At 37.4% G+C, this 27,887-nt stretch overlaps 2 protein-coding genes across 4 annotated transcripts; one reads left to right on the top strand and one right to left on the bottom strand.

Moving 5' to 3' along the window:
• Nucleotides 1–522: 522 nt before the first annotated feature.
• Nucleotides 523–26,093, bottom strand: LOC141437011 (tripartite motif-containing protein 3-like). Of its 3 annotated transcripts, none has more exons than XM_074100186.1 (13): nucleotides 25,527–26,093; nucleotides 22,668–22,781; nucleotides 20,690–20,799; nucleotides 17,856–18,493; nucleotides 16,968–17,208; nucleotides 16,463–16,625; nucleotides 9,113–9,289; nucleotides 7,951–8,054; nucleotides 6,442–6,527; nucleotides 5,251–5,409; nucleotides 4,349–4,481; nucleotides 3,003–3,256; nucleotides 523–1,830 (listed from the first exon to the last, which is right to left on the bottom strand). In XM_074100186.1, exons 3-12 carry the CDS (start codon nucleotides 20,778–20,780, stop codon nucleotides 3,006–3,008), a joined length of 2,043 nt encoding a protein of 680 aa, XP_073956287.1. In that variant the 5' UTR covers nucleotides 20,781–20,799; nucleotides 22,668–22,781; nucleotides 25,527–26,093; the 3' UTR covers nucleotides 523–1,830; nucleotides 3,003–3,005. The 3 variants fall into 3 exon arrangements, with proteins under 3 accessions (XP_073956287.1, XP_073956288.1, XP_073956285.1); XM_074100187.1 differs by having other exon boundaries at nucleotides 22,668–22,755; XM_074100184.1 differs by lacking the exon at nucleotides 22,668–22,781.
• On the top strand, nucleotides 12,720–13,874 carry LOC141437012 (exonuclease GOR-like). Its single transcript, XM_074100188.1, has one exon. The coding sequence runs from the start codon at nucleotides 12,749–12,751 to the stop codon at nucleotides 13,772–13,774; it is 1,026 nt and encodes a 341-aa protein (XP_073956289.1). The 5' UTR covers nucleotides 12,720–12,748; the 3' UTR covers nucleotides 13,775–13,874.
• Nucleotides 26,094–27,887: the final 1,794 nt, after the last annotated feature.

The following is a 27,887-nucleotide window of genomic DNA, read 5'->3' as shown; positions in this document are numbered from 1 at the left end:
AATAATAGGGATGTTGACGCCATTAAAAAAAAAATCGAAGAAGGCAAAACTCCAGTAAAAAAAGCTGCTTTTTTCAGGGGAAAACCAGATTAATTTTCGATTTACCCAAAATTAGATTTTTTGTTGCTTTAAAACAAATAAATAGTTAGTTGATTGAGTTGGCGAAGAAATAACGACTTATGACGACGTCATAAGTCGCTATTGGCATTGAAATTCTATTGGAGAATTGTGTTTTGAAAGCTCATAAAAAGTACGTCAGTTGATTGGTGGTGTCAACATCCCTATTCGGCGTGTTCGGCGCTATATGCAGCTGACGCGATGCGCGCTCGCAGTGATATCGTTGCGCGCTTACAAATCGTCAGTGTGACAACGCTCTTAGACGGACGTACTCCGCCACCGATATAATAGTATTTTATGCAACTGTATCGTAATAGGGCAGGGGGGGGGGTGTTTCAAGGCCTAATTACGTACAGTTGCATACAATATTTTATGTCTGCACGAGCTGGCTCGAGCCCCCCCCCCCCCCCGTGCTGTAATCATTACCATGAACATTACGATACAGCCGTGTTCATAATAGAATCCAATGTCGTAATGCTGGTTATTACATATGGTTTTTGAACGCATAATTGAGGATTTACTATATGGGTGTAGATAAAATAAAAGAATGAGACCTTTTAATTACAATACTGATAAAAGAAAAGCGGTGCACTATATAACGCAAAACACCACTCTTTATTCCCATTATATTACTATCAATGTTAGGGTAAAATGGCTTCTTCTACAGATTTTACATTCAATGACTGATATAAGTTACGTATATTATTACGTTAACATTGTAATGCTTTAACACTTAACCTCTAGCAAAATGGAAGCTTCATCTACGTGATATGGTGTTTTCGTGTTTATTGAGCAAATTTATAGTGAGGTGTAATTAAAATGCATGTAGCTAATCGTAAGGATCTTAAAAATCTAAACAAATGAATTGGATCCATATTTATGTTAATTTAGGCAGAAATAATAAAAAAGAGAACATCGATTCGATATTTTCGTAGAAAAAAATCAGGTATGTATCTTTTTTGAGCTATATTTAATGTGTTACATTTCCTACTGAGTTTTAATTTAATTATTTTCAGATGATTTTTCACGTTAATGAGTTTTTAAAAGGGACCAACTGTTACTATCATTTATATGACAACCACTTTTAAATTTTCTTCTTATATTTTTATGGCTGCGTAGATTATATTCACTAAAAAATCACTGAATTCGATTTACAATAAAATCACCACTCACTCATTTAAGTAGTTTCCGTTCAGTCTCTCATTTCTTGTCATGAACAATTTGTGCTGAGCAGACAAAGTTAAATGTAGCTCCTTGATGCTAAGAATAATTTAAGATTCGAAATTTTGACAACAATAAATGCCACCGTAGCATGACTAGTGAAGAGTGAGATTTCAGACGCCAATAACAATTATTTTGAAGATTCCAAAAATGTATAACTTTTAAAACGATTAGAAATAAATACTTATAACTAATCACATATATTAAAAAGAAAAAAAAGGACAACAAAAAAAATCGAGTTCTGTCAATTTGAATTTGACGTGATTGAAAACTTAATCGACTTAATACGTAAATAAATACTGTAAGTACTAAAGTAAATCGTAAATGATAAGGTAGAGGCCGGTCGTCGGCGACTATTGACTTTGGTACGGGTACCGCCCGCTCGTATGGCCGTCAGTTCGATTCTCCGTTACAATATTGGACTAGCATGAAATTCGTTTACGATACGCCTTATGGCAGCTTGATTGCAATCCCCTCGTTCTCCTTTCCATTCTGAAATAAAATATAAAAAATATAAAGCAAGCACCATGACTAAGGCTACGTACGCACGCACTATGCGGCTAACCCTTAAAGGGATCTTTTCCAGTTAACCTTTGAACGATTAAAAGAACTACAGAAACATAGTTTTGCTTCTTCTTCTCTTTCGAATGCTTGGTGTTTATTTCTTTTAATTCGTTGGCTATTGTTTAAAATTAAGTAATATGCTATATATTGTTTCCTAAGTTCCTAACTTATAGTATAAGTATATAATAAGTTAAGTATAAGTCAGCATTAATAAGCGATCTGCTTACGTTTAAACTGCATGCTGTGTTTGCCTGTAATTGGGTAAATACTCTTCCAATTGTTATTCCTATGTTTGTACTGCATGTTTTACGGTATGTTACCTGTTAGCAAACCTAAATAAATAAATAAATAACCATGCGGTTTGAAGGCGCCAAGCGATACTCTGAAGACGCCACGCTAAAATCGCGCTAAAATACTTCGAAAATAAGATTTAAACAGATGTTTGACTGAGTTAACACACTATGAACATTGCGAATATAAAGTGGCGTGTACAAAACAAGATACAATACTATAAAACTCTGAAAATTATTTCCAACACATGTTTTTTTAGATAAATTACTCAGTAGACCTTAAAAATAACCAGGTAAAAAATGAACTAAAAAAATGAACGACATCACATTTTTATGCTTTATAAAATTTACAGTAATGAGCAACTTTGACTTTAAGAAGTGTGAAGTGTGTAAGCGATGTCGATAGTAAAAATCTGAATCTAAAAACTGGCCTAGCACAAGGGTTCCGCACAATTCAAAAAATCAAACTGACTAGGTACCTGTTTATAATAAATAATCAGAGCAGACAGCAACACAACCGTCCACCATACTACCAGATGTTAGACTAACTTGACTGTGTTATTGATGATGAACTCTGATTGAGTTCGAAACGTGTTGGCGTAGTGTAGTAGTGATAATTGGGTTTGTGTATTGTGTGTGTTTTTCCATTGTGATGGCGGAGGAGCTGCATACCACGTGTTTGTTGCATAGGCGTAGCTATCGTAAGGTCGCGGGTGACCAAAGTAATTATTAATAGTTGTAGTATTATTAGTATTGATACATGGACCTTCGCAAAGTAACGCCTATTTAATAAATTAGTAAGATACTTACCATTCACCAATAAGTGTGCAGCCTGAGACAGTTCCCGGCCAAATCAGCCAGTAGCACTCTCTTGTTGGGCAGCAGCGTCAATCCTGCCACTCGGCGGGGTTTCTTCTCAGCTAACTCGCAGGCGGCCAGTATGCGGCCGTTGGCTGTCGCCTCCAGGACGAGCAAAGCCGGCCGGCCTCGCGTCGAGCGAATGCAAACTATGTGGCGGCCGGATTCCGTGTCTTCTATTGCTACGCCGCCGTAGCCGCCGCGACCTGGGAAAACGGGAAGGTTGGTCATGGGACACACCCAATCTAAGGGGTTCACTGTTGTTAGCTGTAGGTACAGTCACCAGCACCAATATCTGACACAACAAGCGTGCATAAATATCTGATACGACTCTATTTCTAGGGCCGAAAGGACGTGTCAGATATTTTTGCACGCTCCGCTGTGGCAGATATTAATGCTGGTGACTGTACGTCTCTTACAATATCCGTATTTTTATTTTATTTTACTTGCTTTGTCATCCAAACTATATTTCCGTACCAAATTTCAAGTTGATGATATTAGGCATTGAGGAATTCCCTTAAGCGGAGACGACCCTGGCTGCAGCATCAAGTTGTGTCTTACAATACAAACGTATTGTCATTAAAAATAAATAATCATGCAGTGTCGTGTCTGTGCTGTAAACTTTTGAGGAGTTCCCTCCTGCGGAAACGATGCCGGACTTCCATGATGTCACTGCTAGATTAATGTATTATCACCGTAGTATGCCAAATTTCAAGTCAATCCGACTACAGGAAGTGGGTCAAATTTAATTTTCAAGATTTGACCCGTACTAACATACTAGACTAATAAGTAACAATTTAAATAAAAGCTTAAAAAACCGGACAAAAGCGTGTTGGACACGCCCAACAAACCGTTCCTACCATTTCATCTTTCAATTAGCATAATACTTACTACCATTATGATTTTTTTCAAACCAAGTTCGATTTTAATGAAAATTGGACTTAAAAGTTGAATATTTCGCAAACATCACTGAATCGAAAACCGCCTTCACAACCCTTCCAATGATTTTAAAAGGCCTATCCAATGATACTCTATCCTATAGGGTTAGCCGGAAAAAAAACACCCCCACCTTACGTCTATGCAAGGTATATGTACATTTTTTTTACCATTTAGTCAACATAGGTTGCTACATTTATATCCGTGAAAAATTACTGCTTTGTAGCATTCATAGTCTTTGAGCAAAGCCGTGGATGGATGGACAGACAGACAGACATGACGGAACTATAAGGATTCCGATTTTGCCATTTTGGCTACGGAACCCGATTCAGCCGGGCACCGGGCACCCATCAGCTACTCACCTTTGGGCACGGGCGCGAGCGTGGCGCGCAACTGCCCGTCGCTCCCATACACGCGTACGGCCGCGTCCGCCACCACCAGCATATCTTCCGCCAACGCCAGCCCGCCCACTAGACCCAGTGAACCGTTTCCCACCTGCAACGACATAAATACAGACTTTTTTATTCATTCTACTATAGATTAGTAGATTGTATAACGAGAACTTGAAACGAGCCAATTTACCCGAGACGTTCATGAGTCAATCAAGATTTTATTATCAACTGTTATTCGGTTTCGTAAACCCAGGAGACATCAGTGATACATTTTCTTAGATTTTTTTTGCAATGTACTCTATTAGCATACTTAGGATATGATCCATGAAGGAGTTGCCTTAAAACTGTTACAACTCTTAATTTTTAGTGGATTTTTACTCCATAAAAACATACTTTTAATAAGTAACCCAGGAGACGTTACCATGGCAACAATGTACACAAAAAAGCCGATTTACCAAGATGCCCACACGCACCTCGCGTTTGAGCGCCCCACGGCTTTTAATCACTAACACGCAGCGAGCAGCCAGCACACCGGCTCCACCAGACGTGACACCCCATGTGTTGAGCAGTCAGGTAAAAAGCTGCTATGAAGTGTCCTGTGTCTTGATTAGGTACCCATACGCACCTCGCGGACACTCACGGTTGGGCTAGTCCACAAATTTAAAATCGCTCAGCGAGCTATGGAAATGACTATGCTCGGAGTCTCTCTGAAGGATCGAATGAGGAGATCCGACAGAGAACTAAAGTCATCGACATAGCTCACCAGATAAGCAAACTGAAATGAGTGTGGCCGAGGGTCGTACTCAGTGGCGTACAATTGGAGAAGCCTATGTCCAGCAGTGGACTAAGATAAGCTGATGATGATGACGCACCTCGCGTTCGAGCGCCCCGCGGCTGTCGAACACGAACACGCAGCGAGCGCCGTTGTCGCCGACCGCGAGCCGCCGGCCCCGCGGGTCGCACGCGACGCACACCGGCTCCACCAGACGCTCCGACTCTATCGTCCGCAGCGTCGAACCCTCCACGCTCACCTGGAACATATCAACGAGGCTTAAAAATAGGGTGACGGCACCAATCATGGACATGTTAAAAAGTCCCTAATAATGGACAACAAGGAATCAATGGGCCTTATACCTCATCATTCATGAACTTCATCAGTTATGATCAGTTATCTGAAAGGTGACTTTGGTTGCTTTTCATTCTTTTGTTTTCCGACATTTAAAGAAACTGTATGCTTTACGCGCCAAAGATGTTGAAGATGATGACTAGCAGAAAATCGTTATCGCTTACATACGCCAATAGTGGCGTGTGGCAAGCGTATTGCTAGTATAAACATTTGTTTATTATTTAATGTCAGTAATGAAGTCATAACTTCCGTTACTTCGGTCCGCTTAGTCCGTTACCGTAGTATAAAAAAGTGGCATATAAAAGAACCCTTTGCAGCCTACCTGCCACATTCGCAACCACATATCGGTACGGTACGCTCGTAACCAGTAGCAGCGTTTTCCGCTCTGTAGCGAAAACTGCCTACAAACAGCGATCTTGATTGTCGGATTCTTGGCACTGAATGGGTTGCAGACTAAACATTTTGGTTTGATGTTTCTCGTTTATGCTACTAATATTAGAAATGCCGACAGTTTGTGCGTGTGTGTGTGTGTGTGTGTGTGTGTGCGTGCGTGCGTGCGTGCGTGCGTGTGTGTGTGTGTGTGTGTGTGTGTGTGTGTGTGCGTTTGTTACTCCATGTTAAAACGTCTAAACGGATTTGGATGAAATTGGTATGAAGATAGCCGGATATTTGGAATAACACATAAGACTACTTTTTATTCCGATATTCCTACGGAATAGGGATACAATCGCGAAATAACAATCGTTGAGCTTAGAGTCATGAAATTTGGCATGGTTGCTTTTAATCTAGAGTTAACGAAAACCATAATATAATTTTCGGGTATTCCCATTGAAATTTCGTTAAGTCCCAGAATTTTAATCTCTAATGATTTAAGCGTGCAAAGCCGCGGGTAAACACTAGCTTTCAAATATAATACAAAAATGCATTGTAATCTTACTTCAGTCAGCGTCCGCGTCCGCCAATTGACGGCGACTATGCCGTCTGCGGTAACCGCGATGCCGGTGCAACTGCGACCCTCTAAACCTGAAATTTATCAATACGACTATAAATATAAAAAGAGAAGACCGACTTGTTTATTCATCCATGCCCAACCTAAACCTTTTGGTCCTAGAAAGCTAGGGAGTTGAAAATTTGTATCGAAGTCCCGTGATTTTTTAAGCTAGAAGCACATAACTTTGTTTTTAAGCTAACAATTAGGTATAATGATTTTTTTCCATAATTCCAACCCACAAGGAAGGTTTCAAAGTATGAATTATTTTTAGGTTGAGTTTTGAATTCGAAATCTGTTAAAATCAACGTTCGTCGTATCTGAATTGAAAACACAAAAAAAAAGGATCGTAGATTGTAAAGCTATGTTACCCCAAATTAAACGCATATAAACCAGATTCGAGTCAAAGGATTTGCATGCCTACTTTTAAAGGGTAGCTTACACTATTGAAACTTGTAAGCTGTGCAAGTAATATCAACATAACATTTACTCACAAACCCACAGTGTTATAGCAAATAAAATATTTCATTTCATTACGTTACCCCGAAAGTAAGTAACGCGAGCTAGCCGCGAGAGAGCTAGTCTTTGAGGAAAATTACAATTACTCAGGTGTTACTTTGCGGAGTTCCATATCAATGACCTACATTACATACAACCAAATCTTGCCCCTCCTTTACCACAAGCGGACGTAACGGTCCTCTGCTACAAGCAAGCAACAACAAGGCACAAGGCAAGGTACAAAGGTTGTTCGAACTAATTAGGTAGTCCGATTTCTTAGCTAACATCAAATTGGTTATTTAACGTCATGAACGAGAATTTAAAAACACTAGCTGTACTTAAGTCGTTTAAATAATTTAAATGCAATTATTTGTAAAACTGGTTATTAGTGTTATTATAATTGAATAGTGGTAAATTGACTTTACCCAGGTTACTAATAATAAGGGAATCGCGTTTTGCAATGTACGAGTATAAAAAACACGTCAATTTAATATGTCAAGTATAATGTATAAAGTTTAACTAACTAACTAACGTATAGAACTAACGAGTAAGATATAATTAAAAAATATTCTGAAACATCTGAGCACGATTTATAAAAAGCTATATCGTCGACTCTTGGCTATTCGTCGTGATAAATTATTTCAAAATAATAACAAATAGCCCTCTTTTTCTGAGAGGAGGCCTGTGCCCAGCAGTGGGACGTATATAGGCTGGGATGGGATAGAACAACAAATGAGTTACATTACAAGTTGCTAGGTTATAATCGGTAAGCTTGTAGGAACAAAAACGAATCCAATGAAATATTTAATTGCGTTAAAAACTGGTCGGATTGGTAGATTCGTTTGGTTTCAAACAGTTTATATTTAAATAACACAAAGTAATTGAATTTTTATACAGACTTGTAGTAAAAACAGAGGGATTCAAAGGGAAAAGTAAAAGTGCTTGGTTTTAAAATTGTACCTTCATTGACTATGTGCGACTTGAATGCGAACGTCTCCTCGTCTAATACCATAACACGTGAGTTTCCCGCGTCCAGCACGTAAATCTCACGCCTTTTCGGACACCTAGAAAAATTCATATGGTTATTAATATGCTCAAGTCGAAGCAGAAAACGTAAAGGTGCAGTTTATATTGCATTAAAGGGAACCAATGTAGCTTTGAATAAGGAATATGCATGGAGCACTTTCTTTTGAATATCTTTTTGTGAAGATCGAAAATACTATTATTTACTACTATTTTAGGTAAAAGAATTTTTGGTTTTAGGCAGTCTCTAAGATGGAACTTTAAGCTACCCTGTGTTTCTAGTAGCCTTTGGTTTATCGACGTTAGGGCGGTTTCAGACTAGCGTTTTATTTGCGCGTATAAGCTAGATTTTGGAAACGACACACGCGTACGCGGTTTTCTTTTATTTTAAACGCGCGTTCGGTTGAATCTAGCACGTACCAGAAACGACCGTATACGTGCGGAAAAAAAGCTAGTCTGAAACCGTTTAAGTTAAGACTATATGACATTAATACACAGTATAAACAAACAAACATGATACTAATATTAAGTGGCTGTTTCACCATTCATTGATTAGTGTTAACTGACGGTTAAATGTGAAGCCGTCTCTGTTTGTTTTGTTCGAATAGACGGAGACGGCATCACATTTAACCGTCAGTTAACACTAATCAATGGATGGTAAAACAGCCCCTAAATCGTTCTGACATTATAGCATAACATAACATTCACTAGTAATTGTGTTGACTTATTCCAATGTGTAACGTTAAAATAACATTCTGACATATTGCATGACTACAATATTTTTTTTAATTATTTTTTCCTGTTTAGATTTTGTATTATTGCCACAATTTTCATAATTTTAAGATACCAATTTGTATGTAATTTATTGTTATAAAGTCTCTCTCTCTCTTAAAAACGCTGCGTCCTTTCGGGTTTAATTTTTTTTTTATTCGACTGGATGGCAAACGATGTAAGAGATTACCACCGCCCATAGACACCTGCAACACCAGGGGTATTGCAGATGATGAGATGATGAGATGTTTGTGTTGTATTGTACTTATTGACATGTGAATTGCATTTAATGAATAAAAAAACTGCCTTTTGTGGGTAAATCACTGACCTGGCCACAGCGACCGGCTGGCTCAGCTGTTCCTTGCCAGCGCCGCGAGCGCCCCACAGGAGCAACGGCGCGGCCGCACAAGCCACTTCGGCGCGCAGCGGCGAATCCCGCACCGCCCGCGAAAACACCAGCACGCGGATACAGAGGGAGCCCGCGCTCCAAGGCCGGAGCGTTATTCTGAAACAATTTATAAAGTAATGAATACTACATCTGTTTATAACACACACACACACACACACACACACACACACACACACGAGCGCACCCACCCAAACACTCAAAAGCGCGCGAGCACACACACACATATTCAAAATCACATCGTAAGTACCGCCTAGTTTAGGTGATACAGGTATTCGATCCGGTAACTTTTGGGCAGTGTACAACTGCAAAGTTAGTAAATTAGCTTAGTTATACTGTATAAATAAAATATATTTTTTATATTTTTATCTTATACCTATAAAATTGTTGCCACACCTCCCAGCGAAACCACTAAACCTTTAAATTTCGCGGACTTTTACTATCATGAAGGTGCACTGATAGAATTCCTTCGGGATAGGGATTTGGCCACTGTTTTATTCTTACATGTAGACAAATCGCGGGCAAAAGACAAAGTCAAAATATCTTTAAAAAAATGGAAAATTACGGCCTGAGAGGGAGTTGCTACGATTGGATTAAGTCTTACTTGGATAAAAGACAACAGTACCTACACAGAAGTGACGCATCTTTGTGATAAGTCTGAAACAGTTGTTAAGGTTAAATCGGAAGAGGAAATAGTGAAACAAGGCGTACCGCAGGGCAGTATACTGGGCCCGCTCCTATTTTTGCTTTTATTAACGATCTACCAAATATTACTGATAATAAATTAATTTTATGTGCGGATGATTGTTCTGTGGTCATATGTGGCCACGACCCCAACACGTACGAATCAGAGACAGATCGGGTCTTCAGTGTGATCAACCGTTGGCTACTCTGCAACAAATTGCGAGCCAATCTTAAAAAGGCCAGTTCCATGCATTTCCATGGAGATAAAACTTTCATACAATGGCTGTGAAATTGAACAGGTCAACGTGGCACGATTCTTGGGTCTTATGGTTGATGCTCATGGAACCTGGGAATCACATGTAGATTATGTCTCAAAGAAGCTAAATGGATTTGTTTTTGTGCTACGTAAATTGACCAATATTGCGTCTGAAAAGACAGATTTACCGTAACTTGCGCTATGGAATCTTGCTTTGGGGAAACTCGTCTTTCATGCAAACGCTATTTGGGATCCAAAAAAAAAACTTACGTGCCATATATGGCATGGGACCAAGAGACTCGTGTAGGGCAACATTTATAAAACACAAATTGTTAACCCTGCCTTCACAGTACATATCTGAGGTTTGTCTATATGTTAAGACAAATATTTCTATTGCTACTTCTAACCCGAGTTAGACATCGAAAAACCACGGCTCCCATCTCATTCTGCCTACTAAGACTTCACACTACAGGAAAAGCATACTCTATAAGTCAGTTAAAATATTTAATTATCTGCCGGAAGACCTCAAAAGATCTGAGTTTCCCGAATATAAATCTAAACTATACAAATTTTGTTTAGAGAGGGCATACTATAGCATTGATGATCACTTTATAGATAAAAACAAAAATAATTGACATTATGTAGGTAAGCTAATGGGCTGATAAACAAACAATTAAGTAATATAATTATAATTAAAACTGAGAATCCAATAATTTAGTAATCAAAATTAATGCAATAATTATTTATAACTAGACATAAATGACACGCAATTTTAACTATTTCAATATTATTAATATCCATTTAATATGTACCTAATTAAGCGTGTGTTGATTGGATTGCGAATGATTTTCAGCTCATACAAAACGACCATACTGATGATTTTTGTTAGAGTTTCAGAACACCTAGTTGTAGGTATTACAAGCGTATTTAGATATACCTAGTTTCCACGGAATCTGGTCTGCGATTACCCTTTAAAAATGGCATGTTTACATTACATGCAAGGCGTAAGTCTGATGTTTTTAATAAGAGTCATTAGTAATTAGTGTTTTAATTTGGTCGACTATAGATTGGAATTAAAAAATACTTAACCTGGTAATTAAAATAAATGTAAAAGAATTCTAATAGGACAACTTTTTGAACTTAACCCATTAATATTACGCATATCGTACTTACTACTACTATTATTATTGATAATTTGACTGTTTGTTACTCCATAACGAAAAAACGGCTCGGATTCGGCTGAAATTTGGCACAGAGATAGTTTACATCCTGGAAACTTGTATAGTTCCCGCTGAACCGTATTTTTTCATGTTTCAGACTGAATGCCGGCTACTGCCGGAGGCGTCTTTCATTTGATAGTATTGTTATTTTTGACCAATAGTGTATTAGATTTAAAATTGGTAAATATCGGATCTCGGAAACGGCTCAAACGATTTCGATGAAATTTGGTATGAGGGTGTTTTCGGGGATGACAAATCGATCTAGCTTGGTCTTATCTCTGGGGAAACGCTTATTATCGAGTTTTAGCCCGAGCAAAGCTCGGTCGCCCAGGTACTGTTAATAACGCTCAAAAATGATATGTACCATCCATAAATCCCATCCTATATACGTCCCACTGCTGGGCACAGGCCTCCTCTCAGAAATGATATGTATTATAGATCATTCTTACTAATTTAGTATCAGAACATTTATTAATATATGTGGACTAACGGATCCGTGAATTGAAATTTGTTTTTTTGTAAACTTGTAAAAACATCCCTACTTTACGTGTAGGTGGTACTTGAAAAAAATTCTACCACTTTGTTGACGTGATTACTGATTACATATTATGTACCACCAATAACAAATTACATCCTCCTAGTACTAAGTTCCTTAGCTAAGCCGCGGACAGACAGACAAACAGATATTGCGAAATTAATAAAGGTTTCCGTTTTTATTACTTAAAACCTTACGTTACCTAAATACTTGAAAATTTATAACAAAATCCCGATAGATATAAGAGCGCTGACTTATAACATATTTGTAGCCAAACTACGGTTCTGTAAATGTTTAAATACAATTACAGAATTTTTTGAAAAGTAATTGTGACTAGGTATGTGGTATAATATTAATTGATTATTTTTGTATATTGTTTTTTGCAACTATTATATTCTGACATTAATTCTATATATTTAAATACGATGATTGAAATAGGAATTATTATGATTTATTACAGTATAGATCCGATTTTAACATTTTGCATGCCAATGTATGGTGAATTGTGTTGAACCACACCACACAGATTTTTTATAACATTTTTTGTACCATTACTCGAGCAAATAAAACTTTGAACTTCGATTAAATAGCAATTATGAAGGTGACAATGTTGTTAAATTTGGACAATATTCTTAAAACTAGATTGCGAAATATAATTAGGTGATAGATTAAAGGTCCTTTTTATCCATGATTTGAGCAAGAAGCTAATTAAATAATGATTAAAAGGATATTAGTCGGATACTAGTAGTGGGAAAGAGAAATTAAGGGCTACGAATATAAAAACACGGGTTGTATGCCAATACCATCATTCTCTGGGTGTTTTTGAAGAGAGCTGTTAGTTGGCTAGTTACTTTGCGAAAAATATGGCTCCTCGTCCCTCACTACCGCGCGTAGCGCTGCAACCGTGCTACACATGGCTACCGCCGCCGTTGCCGCCGTCAACGCTACAAGATGTGTATCTCGCTCTGTTGTCGGAAGAGATGCTTCGTCCTCTTGTGTTACCAGTGGAGCTTTTGGACGAGATGGGCTACCCGAAAGTCATCGACAACAGCTCAATGGCCACAGTTTGGATGCAACCAGCACCGTGGCTAAGAAGACACCAATTGGATGCCGATGCCCCGACCTTTTCACCTGGCGCGAGTTACCGTGATATGCGTGCGTGCTCAAGATGTCGCATAATGTTCAATACTCGCAGTGAAGTGCATCCGACTCCGTGTGTTTATCATTGGGGTCGTACAGAAGAAGATCAATTTGGATATCGACGACATACTTGTTGTTATGCTCCAGTGGGATCTTCAGGGTGTGCGTCGGTCTCGTTTCACGTTCACCAAAGTTTGATGCCGGGGCAAAATGGACCGCTACAGGGTTATGTTCAAGCTCAATCTCCCCGAGGAGGCGTTTTTGCCTTAGACGCAGAAATGATTTACACCACTGCAGGCATGGAGCTCGCTAGTATAGCCATTATTGACGTAAATGGGAATGCTGTGTACCAGACGTTCGTGAGACCCGAAGAGAAAATTTTGGACTGTAATACCATGTTTTCAGGTATACGTCCAGAAGATGTGTTGTGCGCAGACAAAAGTTTAAAAGATGTGCAAAGTGATATTCTGAAATTTGTTGGTTCTGACACTATTCTGGTAGGTCATTCTTTGGATAACGACTTGCGAGCTTTAAAATTCATTCATGGAACTGTGATAGACACTTCTGCGTTGTATCCTGACAGGAGAGGATTGCCATTCAGGCGTGCCCTACGTGACCTTACCAAGGAATATCTAGGGCGCGAGATCCAACAGGGCCAAGAAGGCCACGCGCCCGTTGAGGACGCCCGGGCCGCGTTGGAACTCGCTCTTCTAGTAGCAGAAGAAAGATTATATAATCGTCAGAGATGAGAGAGGGAAGATCAGATCTGGCGGTTAAATATTCGTATGTTTTATTAAATGTTAATTTTAGATGTAGGTATTGTTTGAATGCCTTGTTTTTAAATATTAAGAATAGCCATTTTGTTTTTATCATTAAAAATCTGTATTTATATACATGTTATTATTAAGTTGCAAAATTTACTGATGTATAAAATAAAAATATTATTTAATAAATGTATACGCATTTGTAAACAGTAACAAAATATTTATCTTTAGTTAATGGTTAAGTAGAGTAAAAAAAACAAGAAAAAAAGAAATAAAACAACAACAACAAAAATGAAAAAGGAGCAGTAGAAATAAGCAACCTGAGATATGTATGCATAGGAAAAAATCGTGTCTAGATTCCTGTCCAGCGGTGGTGTAGGGGTTATAGCACGCAGCACGGATTGCTGAGGACCTGGGTTCGATTCCCAGCGCTGGTCCCTTTTTCTGGTTTTTCTGTGCATCCATGTCTCAGTTTGTATTTTCGATATGGTTTCACGGGATACCCGTAAAAGTAACAAATTTGGAGTTGAAATAAAAAATACAAAAAGACTCCAAAAAACAATCATAAAAAAGGAGCATTTGAAAAAGAAAAAAAAAGAAGAAATGATAAGATTTTTTTTGTGATAAATAATAGCGAATTAAGTAAGACTTCAGCTACTATCTTAATACCTACTTTGTGCTATAATTTTATTACGATTGTCTTATTGTGCCATTTAAATTATAGAAAATACCGTAGTTTTTAAGTTTTAATGTATTTAGAATAATATGTAAATAAATATCCAGTTACCTATTTAAATTAGACTACAACAATGGCTTTACAATACCAGGGTGATTATTAAGCTAAGCAAATACATAAACAACAAAAAAATGCAGTATAATTTATTTTTAACTAGCTGTTGCCTACGAATATTGTTGTAGTAATAGATAGCGATAGTCTATCGATAGTATCGTGATACTATCGTGGCCTTGAAAATCATTCATACCTACTATCGATAGTCCTGTCGAAACTATAGACTCTTATACTAACTATATACTCTAGTAAAAATAAGGGGATACTATTGCTAAAGATCAATAGTAGCGATACTATCGATAGTTTTGCTAAATGATAGAATCGATACTATTGATATTTAGCAATAGTATTAGTTATTTTTCATCAAGCGATAGCATCGATATTATCGAGTTTTTTGACGCGATCGATAGTATCGATAGTATTGACCAAGTTCAATAGTATTGCCTAATTTTTATTATCGATAGTATTGCAGCACGTCGATATTTTCGATTGAACTGTCGCGCTTTCGACTGATTTCTCAAGTTCAACCTATCGATAGCGAAACAATCGCTATCGCAGCAACACTGCCCGCGAATTCATCTGAAAAGGATATCCCTAGGGAACTATGTAAGTTTCCGGGATAAAAACTATCCTTATGTCCTTTCCATGGTCTCAAACGATCTCCATACCAAACGTCATCTAAATTGGTAGCGTGAACAGACAGACAGAGTTAAAGGCTGACCAGAGTTATAAAAAACCTCGCCATATTGCGGAAAACCAATAGAACTAATTTCTTGCACTGGTAACACTAAATTCGAATGTCATCTGTCTATTGAGCGTATAGATGTAAAAAAACCCGTTAGCTACCGTTAATTAACCAAATTTATGGTTAGCTACCGATAAAATGCAGTTATAAACGGTTAATTATCCGACTGCGACAACGAAAAATGGTAAATAATATGTTTTTTTTTGTGTACTCAACTCCTAGGTGAAGTGAAAAATCGGTATCCGAAGGATAAAGATTTTATAAATCATATTTAAAGTGACATATATACTGGCTGATTATTTTTTGGTTATCCATACCACGCTGTGCGAGTATAGAATAGACAGAGCAAACGTGTGAGCGAGATTCATTGCACTCGCAACCTTGAAATAGCCATCAAAGCATGACGTTACGTCTCCCGCACTTCCGATCCTACCGCCTAATTTTGTGTTTTTGTGCCTAAAATGACGAAGATTATCCATAGCATTGGAAGGAAAATAATTCACAATGTATAAAAGTATTTTTCATAGAAAAAGTCCGAGGGATTAGAAAATATTATAATGGGATACCACTGTCGATTTATGGGCGAGTTGAAAGTAAAGCGAGCGCGCAACGATTTTGACGCGAGTGTACAACACCTAGGTTTCAATTTAATCTAATTTGTCTACAATAAATACGTATTATGGCGTCCCGAATGTCAAAAGCAGCCTTGCTGCGCGCTCGCGGTAATCTCGTCGAATGCTCGCTTCGCTTTCAAACTCGCCTACAATTTTGAAGTGCGATAATTATAACGCACTATATAACATGCTGGCCCCTATTTCACCAACGTGACAATGTTGAGTGATAATCAATTATTTGTATCTAAATTAAATGATAATAATGTTGTGAAACAGTGTCAGGTTTGCTTGGTGGTTAATATACATGTATTTTCAAAATGGCTCTCAATGAAAGTAGTAGTCACACCTGTTTGTAGGGGCCTGGTTGTACAGTCAAGTGCAAAAATATGTAACTATTCGAACCACTCAAAAATATGTTACCACGGCCTTACTACGTCGGAATAAAAAATCATCTGTGGTAAAATTTTCTGAAGGGTTAGATAAGTCCATATTTTCGTACTCGACTGTACTGTAGTTATACTGACCTGTAATGGCCCGAGTCGAGGTCAGTCACAGTGCAGGGCAGGGGCGCGTCGTCGAGCGTCGCCGCCGCGCTGACGGGGTCGCCGCCGGTGCTGCGCGCCTCGCCGTGGTAGTCCACTGTGCGCAGGACCACGCTCACTTCCAAACCGCAAACACACCCCGACTCTGCCAATTAATAAATTATTTTGATCATAAGGTGCCATGGAATAGAAACTTCAAAATTTTGGTGTTGTAAAATAAACTCTTATGACTCTATGATTTTTATTCGTTACGCTACGCTAACTATACAAACGATGGATATTAATTTTAAAATAAACAACATTTTTTTATTTAATTTTGTATGACCGTGATCAACACACGAGTGAAACTTCCTTGCGGCTATTGTAGTCATTAACTTTTTGAACAGTATCGTGTAACGACATAGTATACACGTCACATAATTACCATCGACTCTTACTGCTTACGGCGGATACTTGAACTATAAATCTTTTATGGAACGCAACTAACCTAGTTGCAAAGTGCACAGCCCAGGAAACGTAGTACTGGTCCTCACTCTTCCCAACTGCGCGAGCGCTTCAGAAAACCTCTGCTGGGCATCGTTGTGGCCAAAATCGACGGCTAAGAACGCGTTCTCACGCGGTTCTGCCAACGCCGCGGCGTCGCCCAAGCGCGCCCCTAGCGCTGCTGCCCGACTACTCACTTCACGGACTTCGACTTGCTGTTGCAGTCCAGAACATTCTGCTTCGACCTAGAAAAATACAAAGTTGCAAGACAATTTCGTTTTACGAACAATGCTAAAGATACGAGTAAGCTATGGTAAGCTAGTGCATAGGTCAGGAACTTTTTGAGAAGAGCCTGAAGTAACAAATTAAAAAATAAAAACCATCATTGAAGAAGTATTCAAAGTTTTGTTTCAATTGCTTTAGCAAGTCGCAGGTTGCAGCCTCCTGGTCTAGTAGTATGAGCTATGTCCCCTCAAGCAGTCGTGGGTTCGAGCCTAGGTTTCATACCTCTAAGTTTTTTGGAATTTATGTGCGAAATCACATTTAAAATTTACAATGAGCTTTTCGGTAAAGAAAAACAGAGAAAACCTGCATACACCAGCGAAGCAGTTCAATGGTGTAAGAGTGAAATTCTCAATTCACACTAGGTGCGTGAGAATTACAGCTCAAGCACTCTTTGTGAGATGAGAGTAGTTTTTTTTTTTTTTTTTATTCGACTCAATGGCAAACGAGCAAGTGGGTCTCCTGATGGTAAGAGATCACCACCGCCCAAAGACACCTGCAACACCATTTATGCGATAGTTCCACCGGGCGCACGATAAACGAATTCTTCATAAACGAAACCGTGGGCAAGAGCTAGTACCTACGTGACATTTTTAAATTAAGTTGTTACCTTCGTTTTCTCAGCATCAATTAACTTCAACTGTTCTTCAAGTAATTTCCGTTTATGCGTAGCGGCGGCCGACGCAGCAGACTTCAGTTCGCAATGTCGCTTTTCTAAAGCAGCTTTCAATTCGTTAAAATGCCTGTCGATAGCATCATCTGCCGCCGTGGCCGCTGTTTCTAATCTCCTCAGTTCGCTGGCTACAGCGTCTCTCGCCGAGCCGAGCTTACTTAAACATTCATTAGCCCTATACAGCAGGATCTCGGACATTCTTTTTAAAGCTATGGAGAACGGCACAACGGTATGGTCGCAAGGCGTGTCACTGTGGGGCCCGTCGGCGCAATGTCGACAGAAAACACAATCGCAAGTTTCACAGAAAAGAAGTTCACGACCAGGATGCGAACTACACTGAGGTATGACTTCCCTTCTCTGCCGGGCCATTAAATCTAGCAGCTGATTGACGAGGAATGATGGTGGTAAAGCTTGCACGCCGCCTCTGGGTATGGTTATGAGTTCCCGGCAGATTGGACATCGGAAGCAGCCAGCGTCTCTGGTTTGTGAGGCAGCGATTCGCGTAAGGCAATGTAAGCAGACTGTATGTGAGCACTGTAAGAGCTTAGGTGTGTGCTCGCCGCCGTCGTAGGTGCCTGTAATTAAATAATTTGTTTATTTGAATATAGTTTCACACGATATCTTTACACAGCTTTACACTACAAGTGTACAAAAATACAATCTATATTTCAACATTAAGACGCAGTTTCTTGCAGGTTAGAAAACCGGCCAAGCTCGATTCAGATTCGCGTACGACGGTACAGTCGAAGAAACTGAATCATGTACCTAACAAGGTGGAACCTTTTCATTATCAATTTCGCTATAACTGCTTTAACAGATGTATGGGATGTCAAGATCGAGTAAAAAAAACATATATTTTTTAATACAATTTTTTTTTCGGACTGGACTTTTTGTTGATAGTATTTAAATTCTTCTCCAAACAACATATCTGTATCAACTTTCAAGTCGATGCAATTAAATTAACTGTTGAAGAGTTCCGTCCTGCAGAGCCAATCCTGGCCGGAACACCAGAATTTCGCTGTGAGATTATTGTCACCGGACTTTTACAAGTATATACTATATACCTTTCAGCTTAATCGGATACCAGACCAGGAATTTAAACTTAAACTAAACCAAAATTTAAACCACAGTTTCCATACAAACAAACTTACAGACGAACATTGCAAGTTAAATAAAAGCTTGTAAAATACGTTTATAGTACAGTCACCTATATGAATATCTGCCACAGCAGAGCGTGCAATAATATCTGACACGTCCTACCAACCCTAGAAATAGAGTCGTAGGTATCAGATATTCATGCACGCTTTCTTGTGTCAGATGTTGGTGCTAGTGACTGTACCTGTAAAGTATAGAGAATGCGTGTAATTTTTTACTCTATTTTATTTTTATTATCGTAATTAATATTCTGTGTAGGTAACTTTGTTGTATCATGTTTACGTATTACTACAGACGAACGGACAGACGTACTGAATGACAGGTAGAGTCTTAATAGGATACCGTTGGCACCGTTTGGGTACGGAACCCCAAAAACCGAGCAAAAACTGATTTGTACTCTTATTTAAAAATTAAGGTGAGCGGCCGGCCACACTTTAAAGCTCGCGCTCAGAATTGTAATAAAAAAAAACTTATAAAGAACAAACTACACAGTCATTCTAATCAATTAAATAATTATTCATTTTATTATAGCTTGACACGGCTTTGATGCTAAAATTATCATACAGTTAATTGATTAATTTATTTATTTGTACCAGAAGAGTACCTACAAATTTACATAAAATGAAAGCATGCAGTGGTGCATTCTTAAATGACGTCAAGATGCCACTCAAGTACTAAACCAAGTAATTAATGTTCAATTAGGGAAGTAGCTATAAGTATTCCATAGTTACTTGACATCATGGTTATTTCTGTAACTATAATAGCCAACAGGCACGATGTTTTGTTGACCTTTATTTAGGCTCGTAAAAAAGGGTATTCACTGGTACTTAGTATTCGAGGAATGTAACAGCTCAGATTATGAACATTGCAGTAAGTAATGAAAATGTTGAATAGCGAATATGTCCATACAAAGAAATAGTTACAAGTATCTAAACCATACATTTTTTGCAAGTCTCGTAACATGACGATCTCGATGATCTACAAAATCAAACAAACTTAAATTAACGCTAATAGATGGAATACAATTACAAGATGAAAAAGCTCCAACACGGGCTGAAAGCGACAAGGGCCCTATACCACAAACGTTACAACTGGAACAAATCCACATAACTATCACCTTTTTGTATGACAAAGTTAACGTTATGTCGATTTGTAGCACTTGTAACTGTTGTGGTACAGGTGGAAGGTAGTAAAGTGTGACTGTCCACAATTTTTATCATACTTGTAATCGGAAATCGAATTATTACGGTGCCACGCCACTACTTACGCAATAACATATGCAATAATCTGTAAAATTTCACAAATATGTTCCGAGTACAGTCAGCAGCTGAAGTAGATGAGCGGTTACGGTGCTCAAATGATCTAAACACTCTTATTACTCTTACAGCTTGGCGGTAGTTGTGTGTAATCATTTTAAGCACCGTAACCGCTCACCCATTGTTGCTACTGAATGTACAGTCAAGGAAACTGAATCGCGTACCAAGATGGGACCTTTTTATTTATAGTCAATTGCGCTATAATTTCGTTGAATTATCAATATGACATAAGTATCACAAAGGTTCCGTGGATGTTTCAGTTGATTTCACTGTACATGCCTAAAGTAATATTATACTAACATAGACAAGTGCCGCATGTGAGGAAGCTCTCGTTAAAGTCTTCGTAGTTTATGGAGACAGTCTCGACGAGCGTGGAACTCATGCTCGCCATCCCGACGCCCAAACGTGAACTGTGACAATGAAACAAGCTCAAGTGATACAGGAAAATACAAGGAATGTAGCATGGATTGTGGTTATATTTTTACGTGCATTTCTATTTTGGTCATTTTGTTAGTGTGTAAGGTTCCATTCGCACGAGTTTGTAAAGTGCTGCGTTATAAAACCGGCGTTAAATTAGAATTGACTTATCGCCCACCGTTCAATGTCAAAAATTCAACATTGTTCGACAAAAAGCGCCGCGTTTTAAAAGCACTGAATTGTGAACATATAGGTACTTGTGAATGCATTAGTTCTATTTGAACGCTGATTTAGTTAAAAAGCTCTCGTGCGAGCCCAATATGGTCTAAACATTGTTGCTGAGAATTTAAATGACTCGTGTAGTTCTTGGGGCAGTGCCAGTGCAGGAATGTGAATTATTGAAACATAATATTAATAAAATTATTGAAGTCATTGAATATGTGACAGTCTTTGATGTCATAATTAAGTTAGTCAGGTAAATAATTATCACCTAACATATTTATGTATTTGTAAACGTTTTTTTTTAAACGGATATTTGATTAGATTGCACAAGGAAAATTATAAATAACAGGAAATAGTTATCATTATAATTAAAACAAACTTATGGAATAAAATTAAGGAAATAGTAGGAACAACATTAATTATTGGAGATGCCGTTAGATTTACACAAAAAAACATCGAAAAGTTGAAAAACCACTGCCGTTGTCATTTAAAAGTTCAGTTCTCATAAACGGCTGAACCGATTTTAATGAGCTTAGATGAAAATCATCTCGATTAAACAAGCTTTGCATTAAAAAAAACCGCATCGAAATCGGTCCATTCATCCCTTTGGAAGCTACGATGCCATAGGCAGACAGTAGACACGTCAAACTTATATAACATCCCTCTTTTTGCATTGGGATTAAAAAAGTAGGTACTTAGTGAATAAGACAACTAGAAAGAAAAAAGAAAGAAAGAAAGAATAAATTTATTTGCCACATTTCGGCACAGCAAAAAGAAAAAAAATACAATTAAAAATAAGACAACCTTATTACATACTAAAAAAAAAAAGTTATTTTGCCGAAAGAAGCAAAAACAGCCATACTCAGCGTGTTGCCACGGCAAGCCGCAGCGCTGGTTTTCAGTATGACCGTTTAAGAAAAGAAACTAGAAAATATTAGTACCATATGTTCCTGTTTAATTTATTCGCAATTTTTGTAATGCCAGGGAGTGCTTTATAATCATACTACAACTGGCTTGATTATATTTTTGTTTAAATATTAGTCTATATTACCGAGAGTTGATAAAAGATTTTAAGACTACGTTTCTACCAGAGATGTGCGAGGGTGCGTTGCGAGGAATGTGTTATCATAAACCACTAAAATACGCGCATCTCCGGTGAAAACGCAACCTAAAAATCAGGAAATCAATGAACAATAATTTTAAACAATTATTAACTGTATAGAACAGAAAACAACACATGAACACACACACGACATACTTGAAGCGCATTCGAGTACAGAATGGTAATATGGTCGCCGCCTCCGCTCGCCCGCTCGGCCCGTCATTTGACAAGAACTGCGTGCCTCATACCACGAAATTCGGTACGAGCGGTGATAAATAAGCGACGCACGTCATATAATTTTCAATAATTAGGCGACAGGCGCTATTTCGAGACACTATCATAATAGTTATCATATCATATCAACTATTGTTGAACAAACTAACAAGTTACAATCACTTTGCACGACCCTGGCGAAAATCTGCCAATATTTCCTGGTTGTCCTTGGTTCTACAGATAAGTGTTTAGAAACAGACAGACAGTATGTAAAATGCATGGTTAGTTATGTTAATAACACAAAGTACTGAGGCAGAGTCTAACCTGTTTTTAACTGGCTAATGTGTGATAATGCAGAGTAATGTCATGTGTGACTCATGGCAGATTGCAGCCAGGCTCCTCACTTCATTGCCTTTAATTGAATGTAGGCAATTAAATCTGAATAATGTGGTAGATGAATTACATTAACCAGATATTGTGTGTTTATTGTTTACACCACTAGCTGTTGCCTGCCTCCTTCATCATCATCATCATCTGAGAGGGCTTTGTTTGTTTTTTTCACGGGGAGCCACTGCATATTTGGAACTGTGACTTTATCTGCACATAATAGGGCATATTAGGCACAGCTCTGCACAAGGGGCGACACTAGCGCAAATCCATGATAACATCAGTTCTCTTTATATTTTGTTGCCATGACAGATCATGACCAAGGGGTCATCCATCAATTAGGGCACAATTTAGGGGGGGGAGGGGTCAGGCGGTTTGTGACACAGGAACAAAATAATTGCTATATTCATAGTAATACATGTGACAAGAGGGGGGGGGGGGTTAAAAATGGCTAAAATGTACTTTATGGATGGCCCCCAAAGAGTATTAGTACCCTTAAAAATCATGATATATTTATCAGTAACCAAATAACATGATATTTACATCTATAGTAACGATAGAGCTATATTACCAAAAATTTAATTGAAATAATAATGATATTATGGCATATAAGATACTCAAAAAACTTTTTACAGTTTTGTGCTAGTGCTGCACTCTGACAGCAGAAAATTGCAGTATTTTTCCCCTATTCATATCACTTTTTTGCAGGAAATAAGCTTCTGGGAAAACTATGTCCAATGCAAACCAGCCAAAATTTACTTGACTGGAGATTGGACTGCTCGTATGACATTGGTAATCATTAATTCTGTAATTTGGTGCAGCTCTCTCTAAATCTGGGTTTATTATTATGCACCACTAAAATTTATAGTTAAGTTCAATTGATATTATTTTAAGCGAGTAACAACTGACCAGTACAATTACCAAAGCTAGACTAAAGTTATCAACATGATAAACTTATAGTATTAAAACTTATCTATTAGCATGGCCTACCAATCCCTACAAGCTATATTTAATACAAAAAAACAGCAATAGATGGCACTACTATTAACACTTGTAAATTATAAAATGTGAATAAGCCGAATTAAGTAGAAATATTGAGATTAAAATAAAGACTAGCATATTTTATAAACACAACTTCACATCAACCTTAATTTAACTCCTTAATTTGAAGATAAGAAACACCATAAAAATAATAAATTGAGAATACTAAAGTAAAGGCTACATGTTTTTTTTTTTTTTTTTTATGCGACTGGATGGCAAACAAGCAAGTGGATCTCCTGATGGTAAGAGATCACCACCTACATGGTTACCTATGTGGCTACATTTCAGCTATGAGGCTTTCGTAGTGTTTTGCAATTGTGACGCTAGATGGCGAATAACCGGAATGCGCTTGCTGGGCTTGTCCCGCGCTTGCACACATTCGTCGAAACTATTTGAGAGAAACATGTCATTCTCTTCTAACAACGTAAATAAGACAGAGACATCATGCGTATCTCTAGTCGTCTAGGCTCAGTTGGTGAGCTTGTTGGATGTTGTCAGTGTACCGTATCCTTAGTGTCTCACTAGATGGCAATATGTATCGTGTTATTTGTGTTCTCACTGGTGCCATCTATTGGAAAATCGAAGGAAAGAAAAATAGCCAGTTGAATAGCCAGTATTAGGGTAATACCGTTTGCTTGTACTAGGTGGTGTCTCTGTTATATTATCTACTTTGTGCTATTAGTAATATAATCTTACGATTTTGCTAATTATCTTATGTCTATAAGCAATTACTTAACGTAATAAAATAGATTAGTAGGAGCCCTTCACCTTCATTGATTATTCATTAAATATAACATTATTCAATGTTATATATATTTTGTACCAATTAGTCCATTTTGATTGAACCATAAATAGTAAATTTGTTTGCTTATTAAGTAAATATTTAGTGTAATTTATATGACAGTCAATTAGTACTTGAAGCAATTTAATTTTTTACTAAGTTTAATATAATTTTATCATATCAAGTCATTTTTTTAAAGTTTATTTGAGAGTTTAATCTTGAAAAAGGGTTAATCAACTTTTTCTTGTTTGTTATTCTGTCCTGTTGTCCAAGAGGCTTGTAACTACAACAAAAACGCACACACTATGAATTATAACCGCAGAAAACATGGAGAAACTCATGGTTTTAAAGAGTTATACATGGGACCTAACCATGGCAACGCGGTACAGGGAAAAGTTGATCGAGCCAAAAACATGGTTTCATAGATTGTTTATTTATTTATTTAGAATCTACTGCATTCTTTATTCATTATTTTAAATAAACCTAAATATAAGATAAAAGTCTTCATTACTTTGGTTGCCTTTTAGACTTTTGGTATGAGCTCTTTTTATTTATATAAAGAGGAACCAACTAGTTTGTGAAATTAATTTAAACATATGAAACAACAGGGTTCTAAGTAGCTTATTTATTTTCAAACAATTATAAATACAGTCTTTACATTGTTGTGTTTCATATTTCCTATGAATACTTGCTCAATGTTTATAAAACATTGATTACCAAATAAACAACATAATTTAATGACTGGTAAGTTATTTAAAAGAATGTTTATTACCTATATGCCCCAAAAATATTTTAATAAAAGATTTTTCAAATTTTTGTGCAGCAAATTTATTGATTTGTTACTAAAAGGTCAAGCAAGATATGGGTACCTAATAAATATAATATAAAATGAGCAGTGATACAGTGCACGAAATCGTGACAGAGTAATCATACAGATATTACCATGTAAATAAATAAACTCAGCAAGTACTTACAGAAAGGAGCAACAATACATGGAAGAGCCTCAGGAGCTACTACATAAGATACACCTCTTCTTTATCTCTTCTGAAGTTGAGACTCGAGCTCTTTCACACGACTTTATGGCTTTTTTAAGCAAATGCAACTGGCTTTGAATAGATCGGGTTGAGTAAACACTTCACACGAAACACGCTAACATAACTTGTTAATGCGTCTCTATTACAGCCGAGACTTACTGACGCGTAAACAGTTACTATAAGCTATCTGCTCTAACGAGAATCAGTTAGTTTAATTAGCAAAACAACAAGCGAAATGCTCTTTCGTAATCGATCGATAAGTATTAGAAAAACTATTTTCATGACAAAGAAACATCATTTAATTCGATATTTCTTGCTAACTCCCACCTATGTGGCCGTAAGAATTAACATAATATTGGACTTGGATAGAGTTTAACAGTTAACGGTGTAAATCTACATGATTATGAAGAAATTTGAATACAAATATTTATCAAAATCAAAACTATTTCGAGCGAGTCGACCATTAACCTCTCACACGAACTGTCAGTCGAGCAAGCTGCCAGTGGGTTGAAACTCCATACAAAAAATCTAATGTATGGAGCTAGTGACTTTTTTGTACCAACCTCTCCAAAATAACTTATTGGTTGCCATATTTATGAAATGATCTGTGTTTAGAAGATTTCACTTAAATTATAATATTTGCAATTCTTCACATTTTAAGCTGTGAAAAAAAAAATAAGCGGAAAAAAATATTACTAAGATAAATAATACAATATAAAAATAATTCTGACTGGATATCCTTTTTTATTTAAGTAAATGAAAAAATTTAGTTCTATTTTTCAATTTTATATGGCAGCCCACAAACCTTCATCTGCTGCGTGGGAACGGACGCCTTCGCGAGATTTTGTGTTTACTGTTTGAATTTTCGTGTATTTTGGTGTTTTGTTTTGTTAATAGCGTTGAGTTTGAGATTATTTCTCCTCCGCAATAACTTTTGTTTCACTAAAGTGCATTTATTCGAGACAGGACTCTAGTTTTTACCGTTATTTTCACGGCTGTCCTTTACTAAGAAACCATTCAACATGAGGAGATGCGAAATTTGTGGTATTCAAGAAAAACATTGTGAAAATAAAATGTTCTTTGCTAGATTTCCTCTAAGTGAACATGTGTAAGTAAAGTTACTGATAAATCTGATAATAGGTGTTGAGGTTATATTTGGCTGGCCGACGTCAATTCGTATTATATAGTATCACGACAATTAAATTTTATTTCAGTTGTAAGCAGTGGGTGAAAGTAGTTGGCAACGAGATTTCACAAAATCGAAAACCCGGCTGAAGAAGAAAGCCATACCAAAATTGGGACTTCCCATGCCACCTCTTTCTGAAGAAATTCTTGAAGGGTTTCCCCTAAAGATGGCAAGAACAGCCAAGGTAAACACTTTATTTTATTTTCAATTTATCTCTATTGCAACTTGACTTACTGCATCTTATAATAATAATAATAAAATAATAAAAGATATTGATTTAATAGTTTGTTTACAAATTCTACATAGGTACATAACAAATAATAAGTACAATCAAACTATCAAAAGGGAAAGCGACTCAGCTTATGCCTGCACCTTGCAGAACAAAGTCCCTTGGCTAACAGGCGCTGTTTTTCCCCATAAACCATAACCCTAATAAATACCATCAATACACATGCACATATTTTTTTTACATACAATATATGTTATAAATTAATTTGCTTCATCATCAATAATAATGCTAGGTATTTTGAGTGTATAGTATAGTTGCCGGTCAGTGCATTAGTAATAGACAGAAAAATTGGCTATACACACTAATTATATTTCACCTGTATAAGTTAGTGGAAGCTTCTGGCTAAATTAAACTTTGTTTCAGGTTCAGCTTTGGAGTTGCCCAGTGTGGAATATTTACATGCACAGCCTTCTACAAGTGGTGCGCAGTGTAAAACTGACAATACAACAGGTAAGCTATCACTGATAAAAATCTATACCTCGCACAGCAAAACTCTGGAATGAGCTATCGCCTGCGGTATTCCCGGACCGCTATGACCTTCAAGTTTTCAAGAAAAGAGCGTACTCCTACCTTAAAGGCCGGCAACGCACTTGTGACTCTTCTGGTGTTGCAGGTGTCCATGGGCGACGGTAATCGCTTACCATCAGGCGATCCGCCTGCTCGTTTGCCCCCTATACCATAAAAAAAAAAAAAACCTTATAGCATAATTTAGAATTTTAGAGTTGATCTGATGATAAAGCTAGCGGGTGACCATAGGAACACTGTGATAAACAACACAACTGCATCGAGTTTGGACTCGTTTGTCGTCTTGACGAGTACTTTGGTA

Source organism: Choristoneura fumiferana, chromosome 17 (genome assembly GCF_025370935.1).
Source record: "Choristoneura fumiferana chromosome 17, NRCan_CFum_1, whole genome shotgun sequence".
Taxonomy (NCBI): domain Eukaryota; kingdom Metazoa; phylum Arthropoda; class Insecta; order Lepidoptera; family Tortricidae; genus Choristoneura; species Choristoneura fumiferana.
This window is presented reverse-complemented; position numbering and strand designations above follow the sequence as displayed.